At 53.3% G+C, this 13,359-nt stretch overlaps 1 protein-coding gene across 1 annotated transcript in view; it reads left to right on the top strand.

Annotated features, from left to right (window-relative positions):
• RBPMS2 (RNA binding protein, mRNA processing factor 2) overlaps positions 1-10,382 on the top strand; it is a 32,535-nt gene extending 22,153 nt beyond the window's left edge. The window contains exons 7-8 of the mRNA XM_026068396.1: positions 9,076-9,145; positions 9,248-10,382. Coding sequence (XP_025924181.1) covers positions 9,076-9,138 — 63 coding nt within the window. The 3' untranslated portion in view covers positions 9,139-9,145; positions 9,248-10,382. The remainder of the gene's footprint in view (positions 1-9,075; positions 9,146-9,247) is intronic.
• The last annotated feature ends 2,977 nt before the right edge of the window (positions 10,383-13,359 follow it).

Raw genomic sequence — 13,359 nt, 5'->3', positions numbered from 1 at the left:
AGACTAGACTGACTGCTACTCCTGTGCTGCTGTGTCACGGCAGTGCTCCCTCCAGGCAACAGGCTGATGTAGCTGTGAGTGTGACCTGAGCCTGACTGCTAAAAGCCTCTGCCCATGGGAACTCCGTTGACTTTTAAGATTGTCCCATTTGCCTTCCCTTCCTCCCACCCTCTCTCAAATCCCTCCTTTGATGTCCCTAGTGAACTCCAGCCATGATGCCAGCGCAGGCTAGCCCTGAAGCTCAGAGCTGTCCCTGGAGATGGGACACCCTAGTGATGCCTTATTGCAGCTAGTGGAGTGGCTGTACTACAGCTCCATTCCTAGAAGTGTTAAGCATGATGGCAGCCACGTCTGGAAAGACTGGTAAGGTAACCATCTCTCCTCCAAGGTGCACCATGGGATTTGCAAGCTTCTGCCCATCTCTGTAGCCCATATCTCCTTGGCAACCCAGTGCATGGGCCTCACGCTACCCACCCACCAGAGCCTGGGGAATGAAATGCCAGGCGTTCTTTCTAACCCACATCTCCGACTTGGCAGCACATGACATGGCACACACAGCATGGCACCATCTTACATCAGCTCCTCCCAGCTGAGCCAGGCTCGGCCAGGTCCCACCTGTTGGTGGGGAGTAGCCTGGTCGAGCCGGGGCAGAGACAACCCTGCCGCTTGGTGCGAAAGAAACCTTGTCTCTCCCCAACCACAACCCTTCAAGGGCAACCAGAAATACACCCTGACCTCACTCCTGGCACACGGTGGGGGAGGTGAGTGATGTGATAGCTGAAGCACACAACTAAATTCTACTGGGCACGTTAGACAACAGCACTTGCCAGTCACTTTATTTCAGGATTGCATACCGGGACAGACCTGACCTTAATGATGGGTCTAATCTCACCTCTTTCCTCTCCAGTTACTGGAAATGAAGCCAGTTTCTACCTTGAGCTTGGCTTCTCTTTGCAGCCTGAAATCACAGGAAGGGTGCAGCTCTTGTGAGCCATAATGAAGGGAATCTGCAGCCTGGGACGAATGGGAGTTGCGTAGGAACTTGGGATCTTGGGGAGGGATGGAATTGGTCTTGCCTGGGAATAGCTGGTGGGGAGGATGGTTGCTGTGGCCAACTCTAACTAAAGTCTTGGGGTTAGTGTGGCCTTATGCTTCTGGTCTGACTTGTATTTCTCCTGCAGTGGTTCTGGATAGGCTTTTTTGCTGTGTGGTAGTGATGTTGGGGCAAGGGGAGTCATCAAAGATGAGGCCCAGGGCTGCCTTTGTCCTTGGAGGATGTGCAGGACTGTGGGATGCACACATGCTGAGTTGGTCCCCTGGGAAAAGGGGTGGGCTTGACACAAGGATAGAGGCAAGGATACAGCTTGTCTTGTTTTCCTTAGACCTGGCAAAGGGCTTCATTTAGTGGCAATGTGATGGAGTCAGGCTGTGTTGTCTCTGATGTAAAACTGCTTGTTTTGAAGTGCCTCTAACCCAAGCTCTGAGCAGGCAGTAGGAGGTGCTGAGGCCCTCGGTACTCCCAGAGCTCTTCTGAGCAAAGAGATGCTTCCAGCTATGGCAGCACCTCTGAAGGCAGGACTCTGCTATGGGCAGGACTTGCCCTGGAGAGCAAGGCATGAACATGGGAGTGCCTGATCCATGGGTACGTGGATCAAGTACATGGGTGAGGCTGTTGGTGGTCACCACTGGGTGCTTGTAGGAGATCTGGTTAACTTGTTGGGTAGCCAGAGCCTGGGAGCCTGCCTGTGGTAGATGTTCCTAAGGCAGGGAGCAGATCATGGAGTGAAAGTTCAAAGCTGCCTATGCCATTGGAGATGGGCTGCCAAGGTGCCATCAGCCTCTGCATCACCACCCATGGCAGTGGCCTTGTCTGGAGGCTGTGAGCAGACTATGGTGGTGGCCCTCTGAAGCTGGGACCTGCCCAAGTGAGCAGTGAAAGGAAAGCACAGTCCCAGCTCTGCTCTGTGTCTATGTGGTGGTGAGGAGTCCAGCAGGACCCTGAGACATCCCAGCACTGAATGGAGGCAGAGCCCATCGATGGAAAGGGAGGTCAGTGCTCTGAGTAATTCTCCAACCTTTCCCTCCTGACTGCTGCCCTGGCTAGTTTGGGGGAAACTGCTTCTCCTGAGCAGTGCCTGCTGTTGTGGATGCACATGTGGCTGGTCCCAGCAGCTGCGACCCTAGAGAGCTGGCCCTAGAGAGCAGAGAATGTGGAGTATTTCCTCTGGGGGCAGGCTTGGGTGGCATGCTCCTCCTCAAGTACCTGGCTCCTGTCAGGATGCTGCTGTTTACTGGGCTGTGCAAGTGTGTGGGTGCCTGGCTGAGCCCAGGAGCACTGAACAGTGGGCACCAATGTGACCTACCGGAGTGCAGAGATCCTGCCTTTACATGCTCCTGAGCCCTGGCCTGCTATTTAGGGTCCCCTCTGTGAAGTCTCCTGGACTTTGTGTTGTGGCAGCCAAGCTCTGTTAGACCCTTCTTGGGATGGGAGGCTGGAAATGATGACAGATTTTCTGTGCCTAATAACTTGTTGCCTGTTTATTGGGGCGGTCACATAGGACTCACCAGGATAACTGTTCAGGCAATCTCCATGCTTCAGAGAGATGTGAAGTGCTCTGCAAGGTTTTCATGGCTGTGGTGTTCTCCTAAACTCCGGTGGCATTGACTGTGGTGGCATTGACTGGGCAGGCAGGACTGAGCAGACTCTCCCCAAGACAGCATGTTGTCCTACCCAGAAAAATGCAGGTGGGAGCTGTTCTTGGCTCCTCCAGGTACCTGCTGAGTAGCCATTATCTCTAAAACACACCTGATGGGTGAACTGGGCCAAGATGCTGTTGGAAGTGACTTTGTGAACTATGGTCAGCACTAACTTGCCCTGGCTAGCTCAAACCCAATCAGCAGAGCAGCACAACCCACTGCCATTCTGGAAAAAGGAGAAATGCTTGTTTGCTGAGGTCTGCTAGCTGGGTATGTCATCATGAGCTGTAGCATAGGCTGCCTTGAGGCCCAGGGGAGTACAGAACACTACATGTTGAAATGACATGTCTGTTGAAATGCCCCTTCTAAGCAACAGGGAGGGTCAGTGCCTATCCTTTCCTGCGTGCTCCTCAACAGGGTGCAAGGCATGCTGATCCTCCAGCTCTCCCTGACCATAACTGCCTAGGGAGATGTACATGCAGTGTGTGCTTGGATCAACTGCAGCAAGCTTTTCCTGATGTAGCTTGAGCTGCTCAGGTCTTGCACAGCATGCAAGCATTTGGATGTTTGTCTCATCCCCCTAAAATCCCAGCCTTCTCAAGGACTCTGGAGGCAGATGGCTTGAGAGAAGCACCTGCTGCTGAGGCTAGAAGGACCTGGCTAGAGAGCACTAATGGATATTAGTTCCCTGTGGATGCATCTTTGTAGGCTGTCCTTGCTTGCCATGGGTCAGATGGCAGGTTGTGTGTTCCCATCGGCTGTGTTACTAGCTGGAGCAGAGCAGCTCTTGCTGGCCACCCCTGTAGTCTGCTCAAGGCCTGTACCTGGTGACCTGTGGCCTGGGGGAAGTGATGACCCATGGCACGTGGCTTCCTTTGCTTAGTGGGTGAACAGCATATTCCTGTCTGTGCTGTGAAGTGCTTGCAGCTTGCCAGTGTGAGGCTGTCTCAGTAGGGCAATTTGAAGATGCTTCCCTGCAGGTCAGCAGGTAGTGACTAGATGCAGCTCTTGAACATGCTGGTTGGTCCCACCAGCTCCCAGGAGCACAACGAGGTGGACTGGTTTGTCCCTACCTCCACAAGGAGGCCTTTCTGGTACCAGGGGAGACATGCGAGCCTTGCTGTGGCTGGATCTGTTCTAGTGCTAGGCATAGCTCCAAGAATACCCCCAGGATTCAGGGACTGACTGCAGAGTGAAGATGACCAGTCTTAGTGACTAAGGAGGAAAGACATAGACTATCTATGGCTTGAGGATGGACATGGGCACTCGGTGTGTATCCCTCTCTTGCCCCTCCCTCCCCTCAACCTTTTCTGCAGAAAGAATTGCTTTCCATATGTGTGGTGGTAAGATAAGCAGAAGACTGAATTCTGAGTGTAATTGGGAGAGGTGCTGAAGGACTTCACAAGGAGAGTGAAGCCCTGATGGGGCATTTTTCTGACCTGTTTATCACTCCTCTGTGGTTTAGGTAGTTTTGATCCTGTGCTGTAGCAAGGGACAGGCTCCAATTTCTGGATGTTTCACTTGGCCTCTTGTTTGTGCCTCCACCTGCCACATTCAAGCCACAAATTACTCTTCCCCCAGCTGTTTTCTGGGACAGATGTTGAATCTTGCAGCGTGAGGTTAGCTGAAGTCAGCTGGTGGTGTCTGTCTTGTCCCTATGGGCAGGAGATGTTTGCAGTGGTGTGGCTGAACTCTTTTCCAACTGTGAGCTAATGCGGCTCTAGAAACAACTGCATGTCTTCCAGTAAAAGCCTCCCTTGCTCCCTTTTCTAGCCCAGTGTTGGATGTCTCGGTGTCTCCATTCACTTTCTCAGCATGTTCCTTGACGGACATTGTACTAGTTTTGAGAGGTAACAGATCTTCTCCAGAAAAAGTGGCTCCCTCCAGGAAAGTGTTCTGACTTGACCTGCTGGGTTGCAGTCATCTGAATCAACCCTGAGTGGTCTCTTGTACATCTGGTTTCCTCTTCCAAATTGCACCAGGAGCTCTCATCACAGTGCCTCTCTACTCCCTGGCAAAAGGAAGGTGCTTAAGACACTTTGAGGGACATGAAGTAGGGTCTTGGCAGACCCTACTGTCTGAAACATGTCCTCTAGGCTCCTCTTGGCCAGGTGTTGCCTCTAGTCTGGTTCCTCCAGTGCTTTATGCTGGCTTCTCAAGCATCCTTCCTAGTGAGGGGATGTTCCTGCCTTATCCCATCAAGCCTGTTATTCTTTCTGTGGGCTGAAAGACCTGGCAGGTCTCACCCTGCAAGTCTTTCAAAGCTTTGGCTTGTATCCTCCATCACCACATCTGCCTGCGTTCCTGACAGCCTCTACACTGAACTCCTCTGGCTGGTGGGCTTGTGCTGGGAGGAGCATGGGGCTGCTGTTGCCTTTGCGCAGCAGTGTAGGAGAAGCAGGGTATGTGGCAGGTGGAGTTATTGCAAGTCAGGCTGGTGGGGTTGTGTGTGCAAGCATCAGAGACCTATGGGAGGAAGGCAAGGAGAAGTGGTCCAGCAGCAGTGGAGGTTTATTAGTGCCAGAGCTGAGAATGACATGTGGTTTAGGAGAAAAGCAAGAGTGGCTGAAACTGGAGGTGCTGGAGGCCCTGGCCAGGCTTGGGGTAAGGGGTGGATGTGAGGCAGGAGCTGGTTCACCCAGCTTAGACCTCCTCAGCAGGTCAATAAGGGCTGCTGGGCTTGGGGAGCAGGATGGGGAATGGCTGTCTTGCACGTGTGCTGTGCACAGCTGCTATGCCTGCTTATATAAGCTATGCTGCTTGCACTGAGCCCAGGGCGGGCGGTGTTGGATGGAGGCTGTTCTCAGGGTTAAGCACTCGCAGGCCAGTGAACGAATGGGGAGTTTTCTGTTGCTGCTGGGCAGGAGGAAACTAATTCCAGCTGTCAAGGGGAGGGGTGTCAGAGTGGGACATGTCAGCCAGGGAGGAGAGCTGCAGCCCACTGGCTGCTGAGGATATGTGGCTTGGCTGAGCAAGCACCCTCCCCAGTGACCGGGTTGGGGGAAAAGTGACCCCTGTCCTGGTGCTGGCTGCTGCTGTGGTGGCCTCCCAAGGTGCATCAGTGATGCTACTGCCTGGAGAGGGCTGTGAGACTTTTTGGCCTGTATCTCTGCAAGGGGATACTATGCTAGAGAGCAGCACGGTGTTCCCAGGCAGGGGAGCGAGGCTGCAGCTGAGCTGGGTCCCTCTTGCAGGTAGGCAGTAGCTAATGGAGAAGTGAAGGGATGGCATACATGGCACCAAGACAGCACTTTGTGGTCATGCCACTAGGTAGGACCTGCACCCCTCACTTGGGAAGAGGGACTTAATGTCCCTGCCTCAGCTTCCCTCAACCCAAGGTTGGACTGCCTGGGATCCACCTAGCTGCCATATTACGGAACCAACTCTTGTTTGTGGGGCTGACTGGGGAGTGGGGCCAGCTGGGAGATGACTTGGTGGCATGGGTTCACCTTGTGAGGGCATCAGACAGGGAATCCAGCTGGTCCAGTGTGCCTGGATAGACAGCTGTCTTGAGCATGGAGCTGGTGCCTTTACAACAGCCTGGGGTCTAGTAGATATCATCTAGCTGATGAGAGACTCCTGTGAGGGCAGAGCCTCGGGAAACTTGCAGGGCTCTTTTCTGGGTTCTCTTCCTGTAGAAAGTCACCAGCTGTGGGCACCACAGCCCTTGTGCTAGCATGGCCAGTGGATGGAGGACTTGGCTGTTGCAAGCATCTGCATTTTCTGGGAGGTGCGTGCTTGTTCCCTTCTCTCCCCTGCCCTCCCCCCCCAGCACCTTCTGTAAGGAGGCTGTGGTATCAAGATCTTGGCATTTGCTGCATCTCTGTTACAGGAGTGAGTGCAAAGCCTCTAGCTTCTCCATTAGGTGACAGATCACCTCTGCTTCTTCAAGGGGTAAGGGGAGTGGGGTTTGAAGAGGAAACATCTGGCCTGGAGAGTAATCCAAGGGCTGATGTGGAGCATTGGAGTATCCCCATGTTCAGCTCCCTCTTCTCTGAAATCCTGTGCCACAGCTTTGGAAGGTCCTGTGCAGCTGGGGTCTCTGTGGCCTGGCACACAGTCTGCCTCTCCACTCCTGAACTCCCCTGTCAATGTCCAGTGTTGTTCTTCAACGGGCACAAACTGAAACACAGACACTTCCATCTGAACATGAGGAAAAACTTTTTCACTGTGAGGGTGACAGAGCACTGGAACAGGTTGCCCAGAGAGGTGGTGGAGTCTCCTTCTCTGGAGATATTCAAAATGCACCTGGATGCAATCCTGTGCAATGTGCTCTAGGTGACCCTGCTTGAGCAGGGGGGTTGGACTAGATGATCTCCAGAGGTCCCTTCCAACCTCAGCGATTCTGTGATTCATCAAGACTCATGTTGCACATACCATCCAGTGAATCTGTTGGGCAACTCACTGGCTGCTAGGTAGTTGAACAGTCAACTGATGTTCCTGTCATATCAACCTGCAGTGGGTTTCTTGATGTCTCTTGCTTACAGCTTGCATGGGAGACCTGACTGGCAAGAAGGAGGCTGGTGTGATCACCCTTGCTGGAGTTGCAGTATTGCACAGCTATGTAGGAGTTAGATGAACTCTGAAGTCGCTGCCAAATTAGATGCCTGGGCTGTGACTGTAACTCTCCCAGCCCCCAAACTGACTTGGGATCTTGCCTCAAGAAAGTTTGCCTGTCCCCAGCTGGGTGTCCTTTCTCAATGGGAGAATACCATACACTGGGGATGGAAGAACAGTTGTTTGGCTGGTCTGGGTCTGGAAAGACTGTGGGTGTTTTTGTTTGTTTTTAATCCCCTCTTCTCTGGTCCTGGAGCGGTGCGTATGCTTGGAAAGGGACCATCTAGCCAGGATTGTCCAGGATGGCCTGGTAAGGGGAAGAGTTCATGCTGAGCTCTTGGGGTTTTTTTTCTGCCTCTTCCCTACCTGTCTTGCAACAAACTCCTCCCTTCTGCTGGTACCCCCAAATATACCTGCTGTTCTTGTGTCTGTACTGAGGCTATGCTCTCCTCCCACCAGCTGGGGAGGGAGGAGAGGGGGATGGCAGCTGTGTTTCTGTTCTGTGCAAACAGCAGCAGGACCGAGCTCCACTATCTGCTTCTGCTGTTGGATATGTGCTCAGTCAAGTGGCACAAATTCATCTCCCACTGCTCTGAGATATGAAGCTGCTAACTCAGCCCAGTCTGACATACCAGTCCTGTGGACTGAACAGGAGCATCTGGATGTCTGATGCTATTCAACTGGGTGTTGCTAACTTGCTGAATCTACTGACAGGCTGGAGAGTGTCCATTCAGTTACTGTTCCTACATCTGCTCTTCAGGTCCCTATCCAGCAGTCCTTCCTCAGCAAGGAGCAGGCCTGAGCAGTAGATGCTGCAGCAAAGACCTGCTAGGGAAGCCTCTGAGTCTTGCAGGCTTGCAGCTCTACCAACTGTCCCTGTCATGTAACAGAGCAGTGCTTTGCTCAGCTTCCCTTCTGATGGCTGAGTTGTGGCTTCAAAAACTTCATGGGCCTCCCTTGTGGTAGATGAGCTAGTTCTTACCTTCTGCATGTCATGGGGAAGTTGTCTGGCTCAAGTGCAATGTCTTGGTGTTTCCCTTGTTGGCCAAGGGCAGAATGGTCACCACCTCAGGGTGATACGTACTGGCCGTGAGCATCTTCTGTCCTGCCTGAGCCTGAATGGGGGAAAGCTGTGAAACTGGGATGTGTGGGGGATAGGGACGATGCTGGGGAACAGTGCGTGCCTTTGACATGATAAACTTCACATATGGCTTGGTGGTGAGGAGCTTTTCTAGCCTGAACATTGTCACTCAGTGTGTTTGTAGCGAGGCTGTGGCCAGTCACGTGTGCTTTCTGTGCAGGTGCTCTAGCATCAGTCTTGGGAATGGGGGATCTTCTCCATCTGCTGCAGCCATCAGTGCTGTATGGGGCCCATAATGGCCCCTTTCACCCCTCCAAACTCCTAGGGTAGCTCAGTGCTGTCGCATGTAGCATCGGTGGCGGCCAGGCTTGAAGCAGGCAACTGTTCTGGTTATGCCAACAGGCAGAAAGTACTGGGGAGGTTGAAGCAAGCCCTGAGGCACAGGGTGCTGGCCCTTTCTTAAATGTGTGTGTAATCCCAAGGTGCTCCTTAAGGGAGGATCTGGCTAGGTCCTGGTGCACAAGGAGCCTGAAACGCTGGAGCTCGGGGCTGGCGGGCCGAGCAGCGCCAGAGCAGGGTGGCTCGGGGTTGGACGCTGCCCTAGAAAACCCCAGCTCCTCCTTCCCGCGTCCAAGAGCTCTCAGCTCCGTGTACCCGGTACGTGGTGCAAGGGAGCCGAAGGGCTGGGCTCTGGCCGGAGCAATTCCCGCTGACTGCTCTGCTGTGGCTTTCTTTTCCAGATGCGCTGGTATCCTCCCTCCGATGCTACCCAGCAAGGATGGAAGTCTCGTCAGTTTTGTTAGCTCGTTAGTAAGTAATTAATTACCCTTGGAGGCCGGTGCCTGGCCCGTGGTGCTCCAGCAGGGAGGAGGGAGGGGAGCCCGGGCGCTCACCGCCGCTCCTCTCCTGCAGGGTCTCTCCTAGGCTTGTGTTCCTCCTTCCCGCCTCTCCGCGGAGGGATGCACCAGGGACGATCGCTCAGGCTCCTTTCGGTTCGGTTTGCGGCCGAGGCGCGCGCGAAGCTGCGGCGGGGCCCCCCTCCAGCCCCCCTGCCCCGGGCCCGGGACGGCTCCTCGACCGCGCTTCGCCGCCCAGCTGCGCTGTGCCGCGCGTCCCCTGCAGCCCCCCTGCCCTGACCCCCCTCCCCCGGGCGGCTCGGCTGAAGGAAACGAAAGGCCATCGGTTTTGCATGTTTTTCTGGCATGAATTAAAACACTTAACTTGTGTATGTGTGAGTGTAAGTTTGTTTGTTCTAGCGTTTGTGTAACCGTAGCAACAGGTCTTGGCCCAACGGTTGATCCAGCAAGGTTTTCGTCTTGCTTCGGTGAAGACTTGGCTTTTGAGAAATACTAACTGTCCTTGTCTCACCCCTTCCTCCACCTCCGCTGCCCTCCCCCTTCCCAGTACGACCAGAAGAATTTGAAAAATGTTTTCTTTTTTTTCCTTTTTTTTTCCTTCAAGTACGATGCACTGGGTTTCTGTTCTCATCCATTCTCCGGTTTTAAAGTCAGGGTTATTATATTATTATTTTTTTTCCTCAGACTTCTATATATAGAACGGCTGTAAGATATCTAACTTTTTTTTTGCTTTTTTTCACATCCTTCTGATTGGAGAGAATCCAGTCCTGCCAAATAATCAGCCATCCTTATGGGAATACCGAACAAAAAAGTACGAGTATTTTTGTACCATGTGTAATAAGGAAATATTTATGCATCATAAAGAATTTCTTGTGTGTTTGTGTGCAATTAATTATTATTATTGAAGAGAAATTGTAATCCTGTAAGATAAGTTAATGTTTAGTTAAAAAGGCTTGAAAGAGAAGGGTTGTCTTCTGTAACAATGATTCAGTCAGGCATAGTAAACAAGAAATTGTGCAATTTTTGTTTTAGCATCTTATTGCTTGGTATTGAAGTGCTTTAAGTATTATACGACCATGGCTGTCTCGCTTGTATTAAAAGATTTGAGAATAAGTTGCCATAATTGCTGATCCTATGAGAATGTGAAACTGGATAATATATGAAATGCAAAAAATATATATATATACTCAGAGGCTGCTGTGACTCTTTTCTGTTGTCTATAGTCTTTTCTTCCAGAGCCTGGACCCGGGTGCAGGGCTGGGGTGTCCCCCCCCCCCCCCAAGGAGGCGCAGGAAGTCCTCTCCTGCAGATGGTGCTGCCAGACTTGCATGAGGGATGAGGGGGGTCCTGATGCTGAGCTTGTCTGGAAGCCTCTGAGATAGCAAGCGCAGTGGGAGGGGTTTTTCTCTTTTCCTTTCTTTTCTTTTCTTTTCTTTTTTTTTTGCTTGTTTTTTGTTTTCCTCGGGTGGCTGCAGTGGGAGCCGAGGGCCTCTCCTCGATGCCAGGACTGTTCCTCCCCATGCACAGCTGAGCGAGGAGATGCCCATAGAAGGGAAACGTCCTTCGGAGCCCAAGCATCACGCCTCGCAGCCGAGCTCCTCCTCCAGCTCGGGGCGAGCACCCCGGGGTGAGAAAAGGAAGCAGCCGCGGCTCCTGCTGAGCTCAGGGGGCGTCCCTGACTCCTGCCTTGTTTTTGGGCCTTATCTCTACCTGCTTAAAACAGCCGTGGGAACTAGGGCCCTGGGTGTGAGGGATGATCCTATTACTGGTCCTGAAATCAGCTGGGATGAAACCAGGGCTGCATGTTGCAGCGGGAGCTCCCAGCCCAGGGTTGCCTACTGCTATGCTACTGGTGGCTTGTTAAAATTGTATGGGGGTGGCTCTCCCTGCCCTGACCAGCTCTCAGCCAGGGCAGCTCTTCCCCTCTGATCATGCCAAAGGACTTCCCGCCTCAAGTGCGGTGAGAGGAGGTGAGGTGCCCTGCGATGCTCTAAGAGGTGGTGCTGTCCTTGGGTACAGCCTGTTCCTTCGTATAAAGGGGTGTACGATGGTATTTCCACTGTGGCTGTGCTACAGCTCGTGCTTGGGACCCTCCGCTGCTTGCGCTGTCACCTGGCACAGCTCTTGACTGAGACCTGGAAAACTCATGACTTCAGTGGGCACCGGTGGCGGCTGTGAGCGCGGCTGCCCTCCACGGGCCGGCCTCGCTCCTGCCTTTGGCTGTGCCTGCTGACGTCTCTGGCCCTCCCGCGCAGCTTCCCACCCCGGGGCTTGGTGTTTTCCTTTCTCCCTGGCGCTTCGAGGGCAGTGCAGAGCCGCTTAGCAGAGGCTGGGAGCAAAAAGAGAAAAGAAAAAAAAAAAAAGTAGTTCTAAAAATAGCCCTACTGGCCACCATGCCTGGGAACGGACTCGGGCTGAGATCTGCAGCCGGGCCCCAGCAACGCACGCTGGGAAAGGGGAGCTGGCAGAGAGCTGGGATTCGCTCCTTGGCACCCAGCTCCCGCGCCAGGCCCTCTCCTTGCCCCTGCCCAAACTCGGGCTCCTGTTGGGGCAACTTGACTGTGAGGTGGGTCTCCTGCACGCTGCCTGCCAGCTCCAGCTGCATCTCACAGCTTTGCTCACCTGAGCGGAAACGCCCCTGGAGAGCAACCAGGGCCCAGCAACGGGAGCATGCAGGGCTTTAAATTATAGAGGAGATTAAAAAAAAAAAAAACCCTTTAGCACATGCATTAACATGGCCAGGCAATGAATAATTTATGCCTGTCTCTATTAAGCTTTTACACTGGGACCCGCACAGCACAGCTCGCCTTGGAGCTAAAGTAGGTCACGTCTGCTCCAAGGGTCCCTGGGCGTCCCTCTCCCTGCCTGGTGTAACCATGTGTAAGCAAGGCAGCGCAAGCATGGTGCGTGCGTGTGTGCACACATTTGCTGCCTTTTGCCCTCTGTGTCCATGACCACGTAGGCACACGAGCACCCCGGGCTGTGGGGCTGGCTGTGGAGCATATCTCGGCCTGAGGGGTCTGTGTGTGTGTGTGTGTGTGTGTGTGCGCGCATGCATGTGCAATGACCACAGAAAACCATCCTTGGAGGAAGTGCTCTGCAGAGGCCAGTCTGGTCTGTTCCCCAAGGAGAAAGGCATTTGGCACGTGTGTCCTCCCATGTCTGCCCTGGCCACTCCTTATGGTGGCAACCTGACATGTAGGTTTGTCTCCTCCCTGGCCATGCTGGGTCTGGGCTGTCACGATGATGAGGAGCAGAGCTGGTTGAAAATAGGTTGCTCAAATAATTTCCCACCTCAAAAAGCCATTTCATCAGACCCAAACAGGATTGTGTGTAGGATCATCTTGCTTTTTGGTGGGAAAAAGAGGATGCCTGAGCTCTGCCGAGCACTGTAGCCCATGAACCACGCACAGAGAGATGTAGTGATTGTTCAAAGTCCTGCAGCAGGCTGTGAGCAGAGCTGGGAGAAGAGACCAGGTCTCTGGAGTCCCTCAACCCAGTGCTAGTCCCCAGCACTGTCCTCAGGCCCATGTTTGCTGTACAGGCAGAAGCCGGGCTGGTGATCTCCTCTCCCCAATCTGTGTCCTACAAAAGAGGACACTCTCTGGAGAGTGATTTGAGGATGGGGAATGTCCATGGATGAGATGAAGCTCCCAGATGGCACCACTAGAGAGCAGGCACTGGATTGGGCACAGGTGGACCACAGCCATGTCTCTGCCTGCTGCCATCTCAGGGGAACAGGTGCAGGTGGCTGTCACCCAGGTGCTTTGCTCTCTGGCACTGCCTGGACCTGTCAGACAGTGGCCGTAGGAGAGAGCTGCCAGAAGATAAAGGAGTGGGTGTGTTAGGGCTTGAAGCAGAGGGATTGGGCAAGGGAGGAGGCTGATTTCAGCGTGGTTTCATTTCACAGGGGATGCTGCTCCCTGGGAACTCCCCCTCTCCCTTCCTCATTTTGGAGGTGGAAAAGAAAAATCTGTTTGGGAGCTTTCAAAGCTTTCTTTCAAAAGCTCTACACTCCACCACAGTGCATGGCCCAGGTACCATACCAAGGAGCACTTTGAAAACAGAAAATCTATCTGCTCATACACAAAATGCCTCTCGGCATGGCTGCTTTGGAACAACCTGCCTCTGAATTGGCCGAGACCCCCATCTGAACAGATCAGACAT

The sequence above is a fragment of the Apteryx rowi genome, unplaced genomic scaffold (assembly GCF_003343035.1).
Source record: "Apteryx rowi isolate R43461 unplaced genomic scaffold, aptRow1 scaffold_27, whole genome shotgun sequence".
Lineage (NCBI taxonomy): Eukaryota > Metazoa > Chordata > Aves > Apterygiformes > Apterygidae > Apteryx > Apteryx rowi.
Note: the sequence above shows the minus strand (reverse complement) of the source record. Positions and strands in the feature narration are given on the sequence as shown.